Source organism: Lagenorhynchus albirostris, chromosome 4 (genome assembly GCF_949774975.1).
Source record: "Lagenorhynchus albirostris chromosome 4, mLagAlb1.1, whole genome shotgun sequence".
Classification (NCBI taxonomy): Eukaryota; Metazoa; Chordata; class Mammalia; order Artiodactyla; family Delphinidae; genus Lagenorhynchus; species Lagenorhynchus albirostris.
This window is the reverse complement of record NC_083098.1, coordinates 82,119,266-82,137,331: the sequence shown is the minus strand read 5'-3', so window position 1 is coordinate 82,137,331 and position 18,066 is coordinate 82,119,266. Positions and strand designations below refer to the sequence as shown.

At 36.5% G+C, this 18,066-nt stretch overlaps 1 protein-coding gene across 2 annotated transcripts in view; it reads right to left on the bottom strand.

The window, feature by feature from the left end:
- The window catches only part of ATP8A1 (ATPase phospholipid transporting 8A1), a 236,858-nt gene that overhangs the window by 37,376 nt on the left and 181,416 nt on the right, over nt 1–18,066 (bottom strand). For both annotated transcript variants that reach the window (XM_060148261.1, XM_060148260.1), the window contains 6 exons: nt 16,661–16,844; nt 16,459–16,569; nt 9,937–10,011; nt 9,710–9,832; nt 5,967–6,045; nt 797–858 (listed from right to left, as the gene is read on the bottom strand). In XM_060148261.1, the coding sequence (XP_060004244.1) occupies nt 797–858; nt 5,967–6,045; nt 9,710–9,832; nt 9,937–10,011; nt 16,459–16,569; nt 16,661–16,844 (634 nt within the window). The remainder of the gene's footprint in view (nt 1–796; nt 859–5,966; nt 6,046–9,709; nt 9,833–9,936; nt 10,012–16,458; nt 16,570–16,660; nt 16,845–18,066) is intronic.

Here is an 18,066-nt window from a genome sequence, read left to right as displayed (position 1 = left end):
GGTCTTAACTTCCTATTATTCAGTTATTTAAACATTGTATTATAGTTTTTCCACCGAGTCAGCCGTACCAATGGCCACTTAGTATTTAGGACAGCGCACTGTCCCCACTTGGGGGCCATGGAGAGGAAAGGACACTGGCTGGAGAATTGAGTTCAAGGTTGGAGTAAACTTTTATTAGAGACTAATTGTGTGACTTTGAGCATTTGCATCCAAGTGGAGCTTTTGACCTTAGAGGGCAAAATGGTTTTAAAACCTTTTTTGGTTCTTTAATGGCAGGGTGCAGCTCACACTCAACTGTGCATCCTCCTTAAGTGTTTGACATAGTGACTTAACACAGCGAGGTCCATGCCTTGTGTGGGTTAAATGTCCCAAAAGAGTGGAGATTTCTCTCCCAACTTTATTTTCATTAAGTTCTAGAATAATTATTGGTTAAACACCCAAGTAGAATGGTACTATTTGCCATAAATTTAGGAAAGCAAAAGAAATACGAACAAGGGCAGTAAAATAAAACTGAGGAAGAAGGGACAAGGAAGAGAAAAAGGGAAAGTGAGGCAATAAGTGTAAAGAAGGAATATTGAAAATGAGAGCAACCAAAGGCCTATAAAGTCAGTGAACCTAAATGACATTTTTATACCCTAATATAAAATAATCTCTTACTAGTCGAAACATCTCATTTCATTTTTAAGAGGAAGTGTAAACAACCCCTAAATCCAGAAATGCACACATTTAAATGTGAAAATGAGCTCGTATGAAAATTCAATTTTATATGCAAATGAGGCAAACGTTCCACACTCACAGTGTAAACGAAGTTTCCCAACAGCAGGTAATCAGAGGTCTTCCCATTTCCAAATACAGTACCTGCATGAAAAGAAGAGAGACTTGTTAGAACTGAAAATAACTGAGGTCCTTTCAGAATCCTTTCAAAGACAAGTCAACTTAGGAGTGCTGAACAAAAGAAGGGGAACCAAGAGCCATACAATGGAGCCAGAAATGAGGCTAATTTAACAAAACACTGTATGAAGTCTCATAAGGTTGCTTAACATGGGTCACAAATGAAAATCAAATTTCTAACAGTCAACATGAAGAAGGAAACTGGACTTGTTAACCAATTCTCAGGGTTCGTGAGATTAAAAAAAAAAAAATCATTCTAGTGGAGCTTAATGCTATGGGCAGTAAGACAGAAGGCATTCTGAACCCTTAGAAAAGAACTCTGTTAACAGTATAGATGAGGGCTTTAGGGAGCCTTCTTACTATCTCTCATAGTTGTTGGCATTGGACCGAAAGAGCAACTTACAGAGGGCTGGGGAGCACCAATATAACTCCAGGCACATGGCTCTTTGAGGATCTGGCTGAATTCAGGGGTACATCTAAAGGTATTCTGTTTTTCTAGCAATGACTAATAAACATGCCTTTAGATGAAGGGAGTGGTACTGACAAACCAAAATCACTATTACTGATCAAAAAAATCAAATAAAAATTAAAAAAATAACAATAATTTAATCATTGGTATGATTGAAAAATGTAAAACCCATGGTATGTGTCATACAGTAGTTTACTTATGCACATATTTGACAATAGCTATTCAAAGCCTAATATGGAAGTACAAAATATGTTAGAGTAAACTGAGAGGAGACACGGAGCATGGTGCTGGTATGAAGAAACAAGGAGAGCCAGGTGAGCTTTGGACATACAGACCAGGCGAGGTTCTGTTACAAGTTGTGTCATCTTGGTTTATTTATAATCAATCTCCACCGAATTCAGTTTCTTCACTTAAAAGATTGAGTGAAACTCCCTACTTTGGAGGAGCTTTGAGATTACAATAAGTTAAATATATAAAGCACCCAGCCATGCTCCACAGTGTGACCCCGCCTCCCCTCTAAGGTTTTCAGATAAAAGTAGTCACAAAGCGCTGCTTAAGGGGCAGCCCCGAAACCTAGGAGACTACCTTTCTCTATGGAGTATCCCATGATGAAGGACACAGGATCTGAAATGCTAACATGTCTTGTGGTATGTGGTGGACAGACATAAATGCCTGCAATTAATCTGTGAACTTTCATAGAACCAAATTAACAAACTCAAATCTACAAAATAACTGAAAGCATTTTGTGATTACTTCTGGACCTCCATACTTCTGCTATGTGGCATGTTGGTTAGGTCCCTTAATCAATATAAGCAAGTTATCAAAAATAATCATAGTTGGGTCCAACTAAACCTTCTAGTCATCACTGGTTTGTCATAAGCTGGAGATTCATTTCAAAATCGAATCGAGAAAAAAAGTTAAAAGCCTGTTGTTGCGTTTATTGGGTTTGGCATTTGGATGATTTAGGTAAATTATTCGCGCTAAAACTTTCCGGTCTCTGGACCCCTTTACACTCTTAAAAATTATTAAGAATCCCTCAAAGCTTTTGTTTATGTGGTTTATATCTACCAATATTTACCAACTTAGAAATTAAGACAGAAATTTAAAAAATTTGTATTGATTTACCTAACAGTAATATACCCTATATATGTAACATAAAAACAGATTTTATGAAACATATCTATTCTCCCAAACAAAAAAATTAGTGAGAAAATTGGCACTGTTTTACATTTTTACAATCTCTTTAATGTCTGGGTTAATAGAGCTGGATTCTCATATTGTTTTGGTTGCCATATATGAGGGAAATCCAAATTCACAGAGAGATGGAGTTATAAAGGAGAGAAGTATTTTAGTAATCTTTTCTAATAATTGTGGTTATTCCTTGATACTACTTTAAAACTCAAGAAGTTTCTTACAGTGGCGGAGATAGTTTCCTAAAGGTTAGTAGCAGTGTAGAATCTGAAACTGTTTTGGTGGGAAGCATGCTGTCGTGCATACTGAAGTAGAGATATACTGTTGTACACACAAAACTTACATAATGCTATAAACCCATGTTACAATAAAAAAAAAAATACACCTAACCCTAGAAAAAATCCATTGGTCCATTTTGCATTTTGAATGGATCTTTTACTTATGCACGATTCTGTAACCTCATGGAAGTAGCTGGCTCAGCTCACAACTCAAACAAGCCCCAAGACACTCTGCCTTGATAAAGCTGCTGCCTGGTTGGTATGCAGCCCAAGTGCTTTACGCATACTTCCCATTTTGTCACACAGAATATTCCTAAGATGTGTATTGAGTTTCAGGATTTAATAAAAGTATTAGGTTTACAGCTTCTTCAAGGGTATTCTTAAGGGAAATAGCTTTTCGGGGTTGTTTTTCTAACGTGGGTGCATGGCAGTGAAGAATGACTCCTAATACAATTGTACCCCTGTTTGTGTCAAGGTACCAGCAATTTTACCCACTATTCCTCTTGCATCAGCAATGAAAAAGACAAATAATGTCTTGATAATATAAAAAGTTTGAAACTATTTTCAATTTTGAAATTGAACTAATTTCAATTTCAAATTTTGACCTCATTCATGGACCTGAAAAGGTCTTGAGTAGTCTCAGGTGACCAGATTTTGAGAAACGCTGAAGCAAGTCGATGAATGAATACTTAGCCATACATTACACAGTTATTTCTATTTCTTCTGTACCCCATCCTTTCAAACGCTAAAGAAAACAAAAACTCCTTATGTAAAAATAAAAACAAGACAAAAAAAGCAGAATGTTAAAACACAATTTATGCTATAAGTTATTATCTCTTAAGAAGAGAAAGCACATGTTCTCTGGACTTGGCTGGATTTGGGCTCCTCAGACAGCACCCCTTGTGAACTGGTTCTGCTGAGGCTGGTTGGCTTTGGCAGTTCCCCAGACAAATGCAAAGGGAGACTCTTCTGGGGCTGGAATTACTTAGGAATTCCTTTCAAACCCTGTCATTGCTAAAGTGTTTTGGATTGGTAAGGTGATGTGGAGGCGGCTTGGTTTGAGCTACTTTTGATATTAAGTTTCTTTTTTTTCTGATTTAGAACCCTAAAATAGCAGTTTCATAGATGGACATTCCTAGTTTTTCATACCTACATTGATTTTGTGTTATGGAAATAAACTACCTGGAGAACTTGTCTAAAGTCCTTTATCGTACCCTAGATTTCAACACCCTATGGCTCCCCTAAGTGAAAGCAATCCAAATGTCCATCAACTGAGGAATGGATAAACAAAATGTGGTCTATACATACAATGAAATATTATTCACCCATAAAAAGGAATGAAGTACTGATTCATGCTGCAACAATGATGAACTAAGGTCACATATTATGATTCCATTTATAGGCAATGTCCAGAATAGGCAGACCACAGAGATAAAACTCAGTGGTTGCCAGGGGCTGGGGGAGGGGGAGGGGAAATGAGGAGTGACTGCTCATGGGAATGGGGTGATGAAAATGTTCTGGCATCAGAAAGTGGTGACATTGGCACAATTCTGTGAATATACTAGAAACCACTGAATTGTACAATTTAAAAGGGTGAATTTTATGGTATGTAAATTTTATCTAAAAAAAAAATGCCACTGTGATTCTCCTGGCCCACTGCGTCAATATTTTATATTTAATTAGATTTTCTTACCACATTTATTTCTATGGCCTAGAACATGAGAAGTATTCACTGTTGGACTGTCAGAGTAGTTAATAAAGGAATGAGATGAAAATCTCCGACTAGGACATGAAAGTACTGCCTTCTCTGCGACACTCACACCCTCCCACTCATGCTCTCATGAACTTCTCCACAATGGACTGGGTGCCGACGGTGAGCCTGGCGCTGTTCTAGGCACTACGAAAACAACAGTGAACTAAATGGACAGTTCCCTGCCCTTCTGGAGCTTTGATTCTAACAGAGGAGAATGATAGTTATAAAAAAAAAAAAAGCAAATATATCACACCCGATAGGCAAGCACCATGAAGAGGATACAGGAGGATGGGGAGAGGGGGGCAGCAGGGGTGGGGTTGGTGGGTCTCTGAGGCAGGGCGATCCGGGAGGGCCTCTCTGAGCACAGACCCGAGGGCGGGAGGAAGAGAGCAGCTGGAACATCTGGTGAAGGTGAGGAAGAACACAACGGCCTGCGGTCTGGAGCACAGGGATGGGGAGAGTGGGCTGGGGAAGAAGGAAAGTCGGGTGTGGTTAGCCAAGGCTGGGGCTGTGGATTTCTTTCTAAATGTGATAGAGCCTGTGGGGTTTTGCGGAGGGAGGCACCTGGTCTGATTTACGTTTTACAAGGATCCCTCTGTAGGTGGGATAGAACATCTGGCACTGCATTTCATGGGCCAGCGTTAACTCACAGGCTGAGAGGACGGCCAGTACCCCTAAAGGACGCACAGATCCTTGGGTGGAGGTGTCATGTTTGAAGTACTGTAGTTTGAGAGCTGAATGGTCAGCCATCTTCCTCAGGATCTCAGGGCAAGTTCTGCTCCGGACACAGTAGCACCAGCTTAAGCATCCCAGCCACTTTTCTAAAGTGGCTACTTAATCATTTTTATGCGTAGAGGAAATTCACCATAAGCCTATCTCTCAAAACTGACAAAAATAACATCACCCCCTCAAAGCAAGCAGAGAAAAGTTTACACTCCAAGATGAACTTAAAAACATATTAAAAATCTCAATTAAAGCTCCGGCTCAAGTACTTGAAAGTACTAGCATGTCTGATTAGGTTCAGTATAAAGAGTTGATACAAGCCTCACAGGTATAATAAATAGATCACATAAAATATTAGCACTATTGTCTTCAAACTGTACATCAACAGAGGAAAAAAAAGAGCCCTAAAATTTAACTCTCTGCAAGATTGGAAAACATGAGAAGTAGAGAAGAAAGGCTTTGCATATATTAAATCACTTTGCTCCCAAAGGAACAGTAAAAATCTTTAAAGTGTGTACAACGTTTAGATGCATGTATTTTAGGTTAAGGAAAAATACCATAACACGAAACACTGCTATAATTTTTAACGTATATTGACAATGAATTATTTTTCTAAACAAGTAAAAAGTCATCTCTTAGCATGCATGTCCTTTCTACTTACCATACTGAAGGGCTTTTAGTGGAAACCAAAACAGAATAACTGAGTGGAAGAGGCCATTTAAACAATGAACCCAGAAAACCTGAGGGAAAACAAAAATCCATGAGAACCATTTGCGATAAACTAGCTCTGTGAACTCTGACCTTTCTTTTTATCTGTGAGCTAGATTCACAAAACGTGTTTCTCTCGGGCCACCACTGTGAATTAATAGAACTGACAGACACTTTCTGCCTCTTAGACCTTCATGGGTCATTTATTTATTTTTATGTTTCTCAAAATGTTTTTTCAGCTTCACTGAAATTTTTTCTACTTCTTAAAAACCAAGTATTAAAAGTTTAAATTTCTGCCTGAAAAAGAAAATAAAATTTCAAATAACTGCAGACCTTGAAATTCTTTAAGTGGGACTATTTTCATAATTCCACTAGAATAGACTTTTGAAAAGATTGTAATTTAGTGAAATCCCTACTTTCTCTTTTCCATGTGCAATAAAAGTGTAAACTTTTTAATGGTAAGGATATAGTGCATTCTCTCTCTCTCCCCCTCCACACACACACACACACACACACACTCTAAATATAGCAAGTATAACACTTAAATTGTATAATTCCTTAAAGCAAAGCATTTTCACTAGGACCTAAGTAATAAAAGACTTGCATAATTTTTAAACACCTGTCAACATTAAACTTCATACAATTATAACGTAGTTTAACTGTTATTGCTTTCTCATCTATTGTATTTTAAGAACAAGAAAGCAAGTATCACTGATCTTTTCTTTGTAACATGGATGTGAAAGATTAAGTTATAGAAAAACTGTTTAGAACTCTTATGGCCCTTTGAATGGTTGCAGTTTTGTCATTCAAAATTGCTTCTTGCAAACAAAACTTATGCTAAATAAAATTGGCATGCATTAACAGTTTTAAGCTGTTCAAACAACAGAAATTAAGTTGCCTGCCTCCCAAAATTTTCCACTGTGATCTCAACCTCCTTTGTTAGTTCACCCAGCCACACCGGGTTGTATGATCCAATTTACGCTCCAATACATTACACATTTGAACTTGTGTTACTCATTAACCTTTGTCTCTTCTCCTCACTATGTCATTACTGCAAGTTTTTATTTGACAGAAAGCACAGGTGGGTGCAAGAAAAATTAGTTCTACTTTTCCATTTTCCTGACTGATACTTATTGTCACATGTTAATCCTTTAACCCCTGTCATGACCTCAGAACCTCCGACCCTTTTTACCATAACAAACGTAATCATCATCATTCAGGGCAACAATGCTTCTACATTGGGGACCCGCAGCACTAGCTGTGTATACACATATGCATTTTGTAACCATGTGTCCCTGAATTTTAAAATGTTCATATGGGATTTATTCAAATAATTTTCACTGAAATCATTAGAAAAAACCATAAACCCTATAAAAATTGTTGGCATCTTGTGTATCTATAAATATTTAAATGGATACTGGAGTTGTAGAATCTATTTGGGTTGATCTGGTGACTTTTCTAAATGCATGGGCTTTGCAGACAGTGAAGTACTTTGTATACAACAAAAGAATAGCAAAAAGTACAAGGAAGGATGCTCACACATTAAAACTATATATGACCTGCTACACTTTTTCACTGGCCACAAGGCTGTTTCCAAGTCGCCATATGCAAAGGGCATGAAAGGATGTGACTTTCTAGCAGAGTTTTTTTTTTTTTTTTTTTTTTTTACTAAATTTATTTATTTTTGGCTGCATTGGGTCTTCATTGCTGCACGCGGGCTTTCTCTAGTTGTGGTGAGCAGGGGCTACTCTTTGTTGCAGTGTGTGGACTTCTCATTGTGGTGGCTTCTCTTGTTGCAGAGCACGGGCTCTAGGCACACAGGCTTCAGCAGTTGCAGCATGTGGACTCAGTAGATGTGGCTCGCAGGCTCTAGAGCACAGGCTCAGTAGTTGTGGTGCACAGGGCTTAGTTGCTCCGTGGCATGTGGGATCTTCCCAGACCAGGGCTCGAACCCGCATCCCCTGCATTGGCAGGTGGATTCTTAACCACTGTGCTACCAGGGAAGTCCCTCTAGGGGTGGTTTTGGGTAATCCTGTGAGGATCAGTTTATGTTTATAAGCAACAGTACCATGGCCAAGGTAGTGGCTGGGAAGTTAACTCTCGAGAGAGCACCGTGAAGCCTGAGCTACGGGAGATGCGGAAGTGTGACTGAGGTTGATGTAACTGCCTGGGTCGGTGAGGATTACTGTTAGCATGCCAGTAGGCCTGGAACTTTCCTAGCTCTCAGATTACATTTTCAAGGAAACAAGAGCTCATGGTCCATTGTATCTGCCCTGATATGGCTTTCTGTCACTTGAAAATACTCACCGTAAGTAATGAAAAACATTACAGCAAGGCAGTGGAATTTAATACAAACTGGACATGAAAATTAAATTTTAAAGAATCAAAAAATAAAACATTTAAAAATAAGAGCATAGACCTTGCATATTATAAATAGTAAGGGTTTTAAAAGACCACTAAAAATACTTTTTAGAACCAATGGTGTAAGTCAAAGAATGCTTTAGTTTTTTTCTTTTTTTTAATTTAACCAAATTCAGTTGTATAAAACCATGCCCTCAAATTGTATGCATCTGCACACCTGGACACACTGTGCACAGTGCATTCTTGAAGACCTCATCTCAGAAGATGAATAACATCCTGGTGGTAAACTTAACATCATCATTTACTGTATGAGGTTAGAGGCACTGACACACCTGTTTCACTCTATTCCCTTGATATACTGAGAACAAATGTCATTTGAGAATTTTATGAAATAATAAATATTTTAAATATCCTACATTAATTTCCTAAATTCAAAATACTGAATTTAGGTTACAGGTAATTATTAGTAACATAACATGCATAACATAATAAATATGCACTATATTGACTGGGAAAAAATTCTGTGAAGGTGTATTTGATACTTTAATTATCGTTTCAAAACGGCATCCACCTTGACTGTTATAAAATTAAAAAAAATTTTTTCCTCCCTCACACTGGATAGAAACACGAATTACTAACATACTACTGGAAACATTTTAGAATAAATAATTGCAGGAAAGTAAACTCTTCAGGAAATTAGATACTTTTGTTGCTGAGATGAAGAAATACCATGGATCACAAAGATGACAGGAGCCCATGGCTTGTTATGTAGGACATAAACCCGGAATATGATATTAGATAAAGTGTTGGTTATTTAATCTTGTATTAAATTTTATGTCTTGGAAATACTGAGTATTATGGCTGAGTTATCTACCAGAGACTATATTTTCAATGCCCAATACAAACAACCTAATATTCCAATAAGGACAAGGTTATTCCACAAAACAGAAAATTGGAAAAGAACGATATATTACCTCTCACCACTTTATATGTGTAAGGACAGTCCTTGTCAGTCCTGCAGTACTGACCCCTGTGAGGAGTGACCATTGCCCCAGAACACTGCAAAGACAGAAAGTCAGAGGGCCAAAGGGGCACCTCTTCTGCCTGCTAGACCCAGTTTACTGCTGCCTGGCAAACCCCAGTGAACTGTGGCTACAGTTTAAATTTATAGCAAAACAAAACAAAACAAAACAACTTCTCAGTCCATATCAGAACCCTAAGCAAATCTGACCTGCCATGGTCAGGACCCTGGAGTTGTTTCCTTGGCTTTAGAAGATCCAATGCCCCAAGCAATTGGAGCAGTAAAGCAAGTCCCACCAGGGCACTGGTTCCTACCTTGGTGTTGAAGTCCAGGGCATTCTGAGATGTTTTGTACAATTCAGGATACTTCAACATATTCTCTTTTCTGCATGATCTCTCAAATATTCCCAGAGTTAAGGGTGGCATTGCTGTAAACATCTAAAGTACACAAACTCGTCATTATACCAGGCAGCCAAACTCAGGGTGAACGTCTATCTCAAAGCATTCAATAGAACAGGAATAATAAAAAGTCCTAAACTTACCACGTTATAAAGACCTATGCACCATCTCTCAAAGAGGATCTGTCCAGAAAAGCCATTAACAAAGGCAAACCAGATCTAGGAAGAAAACAATCCCAAACCCCCCAAATTAGAACACAAAAACCATAAATTCGTTGCTTAGAATCTGCTGTATACTCAACCACTGCATAAAAGCCTCACTGACATAGTATTTTCACGACTCTCTTGAAAATGGCATTTTTTTGGTTTGCTTTTTAATTCGAAGGGATTCTTTCGTAAGGTCTTTGCTATTTAAGTCAGAACTGGTTCCACTTGTTGAATCAAAAAAGAACTATATCAATGGGCAGTCACAGACTATAAAAAAAATTAGATATAACCTTGTTTCCTAAAAGGCACTTACGAGAATATATTTTATGCAATTAAAATTTTAGAGCTTTAATTCCCTTTTAAAATATCTACCTTCTGATAGCTATTTAAAGATTATTGTTGTTTTCATTATAATTAAAAATTTGTTTATTTAGAAAATAAAATAGTTTCCTATAATAATATCATCACCATTTATTTTCTTCCACTTTGGTTGTATTCATGTAGTAGCTCATTTATATATATTCATAGATTTATCTTACTGGGAAGCTGTATGTAGTGTCATGTCCTGCTCCTCTCCTTAACATTATATAATACACATTTTTCTTAAGTTGTTACATGTCCTTTTTTTTAATTTTTTTATTTTTTAACGTTTTTATTGGAGTATAATTGCTTTACAATGGTGTGTTAGTTTCTGCTTTATAACAAAGTGAATCAGTTATACATATACATATGTTCCCGTATCTCTTCCCTCTTGCGTCTCCCTCCCTCCCACCCTTACATGTCCTTTAAAATGATGTTAATGGACATATATACCCTACAGTGTGGCTATACCTATTTCTGGATATTTAGCTTGCTTCCAGTTTTTGCTATTATACATAATTCTGAACTGAATATTCTTGTACAGAAATCCTAAACATCTCTATTTCTTAGGATGAATTATTTTTTAATAAAAATAGCTTTACTGAGGCATAATTGACATACAAAAATGACACACACTTAATGTATACAATTTGGTGAGTTTGGACATATGCATGCATGCATGAAACCATCACCTAATCAACGTAACAGACATATCTATTACCACTAAAATTTCCTCATGTCCTTTTTTCTTTTTCCTTTTAGGACGAATTCTTAGAAGTAGAATTAATGGGTCGAAGAACATAACTTTTTCTTTTTTATGGTTCTTGATAATTATAGCCATCAGAATGCAAAATTTGAATTTATACATTAAAATATATTTTTTAATATAATAAATGTGCTTCTTTATATAAAAATATTTTGTAGCTTAAATTTATGCTTTGATTAAAAACAAATCTTTAATAGAGCAACACGTTCTTATACATTTTGCAATTCTCTTAAAAACTGAAAGCTTAACTTTGGCTACAAAATTAAGGGGCAATATAGGGAAACTTTCTCCAGCATGTTTAAGACAAATGGAAAATTAAAGTGAATATCAGTAAATCAATAATCCCTGAATTATTTTTTTTAAAAGCAGACATAAAATGTAATTAAAAATCACATTAATCTGGAAGAGTAAAATGTCTGGTCCAACAATGAGATTATATAAACACAAACACAAAGCCAAAACATAACAACCACCACCGAAAACCAGTTAGGGGACAGCAGTCTGGACATGCTGGTCAAGTGAATTTTTGAATTGGAGTTGCAGGGACTTTGCTACACTTCACGTTTCATTTAACCTCATTATGGAAGCATGAATTGCTACAAATTCACCATTTATCAATATGTACCCAGGCTGGCCTCCCTATGAACAGTTTCTGTACCCACATTGATCTTTTTCCTTTTTATAGCGGAAAGGAATGACTGAGCGTATATAAAAACCAATGTGGGCTTCATGAGATGGAAAAGAGAACAAAGTAGCAATAGCACATGAAAAATAAGTCCAAATTGTGTTAGGCTTGTAACACACATTAACAACAAAAAGAACAAAAGCACAGAAATCAGAGGTAAATCTGAAATTCTTACTTGCTTTGCTACATATATTTACAGAAAACATTTGAACATGTGCCCTCTGCTAGGAGCCAGATCATTCACTGTTACATGCAAACTTTAAAAGAACCTAGCATCCTCACATAAGTTAAATTTATTCCTTGGGGTGCTGCTGAGTTTTAAACTTTTTTTTTTTTTAAAGCATTAAGTAGACACCAATGGACAAGACAGACTTCAACGCTATCTATTGTGTTTTCACACTTGGCCTTTTTGAGATGTGGATTATGTAAATACATATTTGTGATGCTCTGGGTGATGGTAATGTTCTCCCTGAAGGCGACTGTGATCTATTGTGGTATTCAGATTTCTTAGGGTATGATGGTAATATAAAGAATTTTTAAACACAAACTTTCAGTTATGGCCTTAGTAGTCTAAGAAGATACAGTCTAATCTTCATTGGTCTGAAGAAAGCCAAAGCTGCATGCATACCAAATTCCTCTAATGGGCATGATTTGGCTCAAAGCTTATAGTTATAAATGCATTTGTAATCATCAATACTGCATAATAGGAGAAATTTATGTTAATAAATGTGTGTGTTAATAAACATTTGTAAATGTGAATGGTCTCCTGGCCTCTTTGTACGTAACTTTTGGTGTTGATTAAAACACCACTATGAGCTTGAAATTCAGGAATCTCCCTCAAATCAATGGATATTTACATAACATTTCCAGTTCAAAATAACTTGCAAATAAACCAGCATGCTCGCAGTCCAAGTTTATTTTAAAATGCACCACTTGAAGGTTTTATGAGAGAAATGCACACATTGTTAAGTGGAAAGCTATCAACACATTTTTACCATTTCATTTTTCCTACTGAAAGGTATGTGAACATGTTTCTAGAAATACTCTTCCTGCACTTTAGAAAGTTAATATTCTAATTTCTTTTTTTGAAAAAGGAGAAATGACTAGATAGGAATTGATCCTTCTGATATAGGACACATCTTCATACAAATATTTTGGCATTGAAGTTTACATATCTTAAAGGAAAAGAGGTTTTTTTTAACAGTGAAGAAGTCTACCAGAAGGCTGATTTCAAGTTAGTCTGAGATTTGTAGTTAAAAGATATATTAGAAATGCATCCCATACTTAATAAAACAACACCTAAATTACTATAAACACATAAAAGTCCCTCCTTTGACTCAACAAAATCATGGATGCAGAAAGAAAACATCAGCCCCTCTGGGGAGGTATCTAAATTATTTAAAGTCACAGGAAATCCATATCCCAGCACAACTTGCTGGGAAAGTATCACCTCATTGACTTTAATCAAAGCTTCTGGAAATTAGAAACGCTACACTGCTTTGGGATCTTCCTGGAAAACCTGGATGTGACTGATTATTTGAAAGAAAAGGTCTTATTTTGCTAGGAAGGAGTCAGATGTTTCAGAGAAATTGAAAAAAAAAATCTCTTTAGAAAATGTCAGTAATTTCAATGAACACCTAGGGTTGCTGCTGGGCAGCCACCATAAGCAAGTGCTTTATACTGCCACCTGCCAAATCCGTATTTATTTGTTTGACTGTAATTTATGGCAATGGAGTAGCTAGATAGTGACATTCCCGGCGGTATGGCAATGACAAAAGCAGTTTTTGCAGATAATCTATAAAACCCATAGCATTCCATACCATTCCTTTCTTAGCAAGGAAACTTCAGACCTTCCTGTCCTGGTATTATTTTCTAACTTCCATGTCCTAGTAGAGGTGTGGCAGTTAAAACTTCACAGACATTTCCCCGATTCCCCGATGGAGCATTTCTGCATATTAAACAGCAGCTTACAAATAGTCAGTGAGTATTCTGCTCCCACGCCTGAACAGCACAAAAAACTGAAAGGGGAGATTCGAGACTGGCAGTTGTCCTCACTAGAGACATTCAATGATGTGTTTTCTGTCTATTCATTCACAGTATTGACGTGAGCCATTAACATCTGCAGAACTTGTTTTAGCTGGCAAAAGTTGGGTATCTGGGAATTGATTTAAGAGGTCAATTCATTTCCAAGATAGTTGAATTATATTCAAAATACATTTCCATAAACTGTTAAAAGAAAAATAACTTAAGAATGAGATTTCCAGTAAAGTTTAGGACTTGCTTCCCTTTCAACATGTATAGAAACTGATCAGTGTTAAATATCTCTCAAAGAGGCTTTAAATTCAAAGCCTAGTAAAATTTAGGGCCAATCAACCACAAATCACATAACTCTGGATTTGAAACAGAGCATGCAGATTTAGTTTTTCATTTGAGTTTAATATATTTTATTTCTCCCATTAGACATAATTTTGACCACTTCATTGTTGATTGTCAAATAGATTTAAGAAGTGGCAAGTTGAGTACTCTTATTTCTTTTCACAAAATTAATATTTTGTAAGCAGATTTGTTGCTGCCAGTGGCTTTAAACTCCTCGTACCTTCAAGAGTATACGTAAATAAACTATAAATGGATATTCTTTTGAAGGTCAATGTTTTGGGATGAGAAGAAAATATAACTAGAAAAGTTAGGACTGGGAATTACAAATAATTATATTAGAAAATAACCACAAATTTATATAAACAAAAAGAATATTTTGTATGATCTCATAAGCTATTTTGGAAGTGCAGTTTGCTTCAAAACACAGACTATTCCAGACCAAATTCAGCAGTAATGAACAATAAGTAAATTCATAGATTATCTTATTTATGTTTCCAAGTATTTAAAGTGTCTATTTTATCTAATGGGTTGCAACCTAATTATAGAATTTTAGTGACCAATAAATAAAACTGCCTGTACACTTCAAAACTAAGTTTTATTTTTATTAGTCTGACTCATAATAAGAACTATGCTCAATCAACATTTTGCTAAGGAGATAAACATTCAGACAGAGGCATAAAGAACAGCTGAAGCAAATATACAGCAGTTCCCAACTAATGTATCAATAAGGGAAATGTGGAGTCTACTGATTGTTTTGTTTATGGTGTTACTTCTGTGGTGTGAAGTATGGGATATTATTTCCACATGGCATATGGTTAGGTTGTGTCTCTTCTGATAGATGTGTAGAAACAGTCAACAGAGTAGAGGGCAAGGTGGCATAAACAAACATCTGTAAGGGACCCCGGGGCAGATTTATGAGGGTGTAGGCAGTGCCTCTGACAGGACTGGAAGATGGAGGGTTTTCTTAACAAGCTATGGAGAGCTCATTGTCATGCTTTGTGAAGCTGCAAGAGGAGAAAGAAACTGGTAACACCTAGAGTTTAAGTATTACAAATATAGCTTCTGATGATAAAATGGTCATATGTTAAAAAAAAAAGATAAATAACTTATTTATCACATCCTGAGTGTTCAGTTTACTTATTCATCTGCTGGTGCTGTGCTATCCAGGGGGGTAGCCACTGGCCATGCGGCTCCTGAACACTGGAAATGTGATTAGTCCAAACTGAGATATACTGCATGTGTAAAACACACAACAGACTGTGAACACTTAGTATGAAGAAAAGAATGTGAAATATTGCATTAATAATTTTTATAGTGATTCCATGTTGAAATAATACTATGGAGTATATCGAGTTAAATGAAATATAATTTAAAATTAATTTGGGCTTTAATTTTTACTTGTGGTTAATGTGGTTCCCAGAACATGTAAAATTACACATGTGGCTTGTTCTACATTTCTATTGGCAAGCTTCTGGAGGATAGGGACCTTGCTTGATTTACTTCGTACTTGGTGACCTAAGCCTGGTGCCTGGCATCCAGTAGGTACTGCAAACATGTTTGCAGAACAAAATGCATCCTTTTAAAAGTAATATTCCTGACCCAGGTTAACTTTTCATGTTAAAAAATGATGTTATGTGTGTACATGAAGAGGAATATAGAAATTCCTTTGACACAGGAACTGAATTATTCTGATAATTTTTAGACAAATTCCTCATTATCTAGACTCTTGTTACCTACCAAACTCAGAAACCAAAACAGGCCTGAACAGCAAGAATACTTGTATATAATTATGTAAGTCTGAGACATAATAAGAACTACAAGATGACCAATATTAGCAAAACTACCTGCGTATTTTTCCTGATTAGACCCCTTAGTAGAACTGATAGCCTCAGTTTTATGTCCACTATTCCCTTCCTTTTCTTTTTAAACACAGTTTTGCTTGTGTACATCCCTAAACAGTGTACTGTCTTCTCTCGTATGTTTTTGAACTTTATAAAAAAAAAATGCTACATAGTTTGTAGTCTTTTAAAAGCCGAACACATTACTTCATTAGCAATTATAATTCATCATTTCTTACCAAAGCAGTATGTTTTTAGCCACAATTTCAACATTATTCTCCATGGCTGATGGACTTTTTGTTTTAACATATTTAGAAGTTATAAAAAGTGGGCAAATGAAGGATTAATTAAAATGATAAGGAAATGTCTTCACACAAAAAAGTTTCAAATATATATGCAAATGACAAGGATTTTTAAACTGAACTTGGGATTACCTCAATAATATAGAGGACTATATTCTTGTAGAAGCAGTACAAAATGCACTTGGAGACTCTGTTATAGTTCCAGGCACCATGAACCATCAACAAATTCTTCAAATATTTGAACTAAAATAAGAATGGAAAAAAAATTAGTATTTTCCTCTTCATAGTGTCAGTTGACAGAGACAAACTGTGTTTTACAGAAATGATGCTTTACTTGAGCTATGGAGTAGTCAGAAGAATTAGCTGCCTGAAGGCCTTCATTGCCACTTATTCCAACTCCAACATGTGCCGTCTGTATCATGCTGACGTCATTTGCTCCATCACCAATGGCAAGTGTTATGACTTTAACTTGCTTCTTAACCATCTCAACAACTTCAGATTTTTGAAGAGGAGAAACCCTTAAATTAGAACAAATTATTAATCAATTTTGTTTTTTGAAAAAAGGAATTTTAAGGTGTCATTGTCTTGAAGCATAAAAGCAGCAGAAGAGACAAATGAATAGGTCTCTAAAAAGTCATCACGGGGGCCTCCCTGGTGGCGCAGTGGTGGAGAGTCCGCCTGCCGATGCAGGGGACACAGGTTCGTGCCCCGGTCCGGGAGGATCCCACATGCCGCAGAGCAGCTGGGCCCGTGAGCCATGGCCGCTGGGCCTGCGCGTCCGGAGCCTGTGCTCCTCAACGGGAGAGGCCACAACAGTGAGAGGCCTGCGTACCGCAAAAAAAAAAAAAAAAAAAAAAAAAAAATCATCACGGGAAAGTCTTAGGTTTACAAATGTTTAGTTCTCTGTTAGCCTTGGTTTGCCACTTTAAAGGAAAAATAAAGGTTTGGAAGCAAAACTCTAGGTGACAGATAGAAGCTACAATGCCTTGTTAAGTACTAGTTTACCAGAATGTGTGAATAAATTTGTTTTAAAAAATGACATTTGAGTTCAGAAATTCCATTACTTCCTAACAAATAATATCAGAACTTCTAATTCTTCACTTTTGAATGAAAAAGAAAGCCAGAAAGGCTGTTGAATGGTAGTCCAAACACTAACTCTTCTCCTATACCTTGAAAATAAAAGTTTTGAGCCTCCATAAGCTGATCTTAGATGATATACTATACACTTAAAACAACTTAAATTAACAGTAGGGAATTAGCTAACTTCTCAACTTGTTCTCAGCCACCCTGGTGAATCAACCAAAGTAAATACCAAGTGCTTGATTACACAGCTCATGTGCCTCAATTTTCTTCCGAAGCTACTAACCATGGCCAAGTAGAATCAAGTAACCTTTTATACAAAGGTGGACCAGGAACAGAGAACACCAGCATCCATACCAAAATCCTATTTGGTATTAACTGTGGAGCAACTTATCACAGACTTTTAAACGCAATTTGAGAAATAGTCACCATGACACTCACAGAAGAGTTCAATGACAGAATATGCATTGGCGTGATTAACTTAATCTAGTATCCATGCTACCTTGGCGATTAGAGAGAAAGAGAGAAAAACTGAACAGTGATCTGGCTCAGTAAACTATTAAGATAGTAATGAACTACTGAGAAACAACTAATATACACCATGTTAGTGGACAAGAACAATAACCCAGAGCTAAATTCTTTATCAAGGTTAAGTACAGT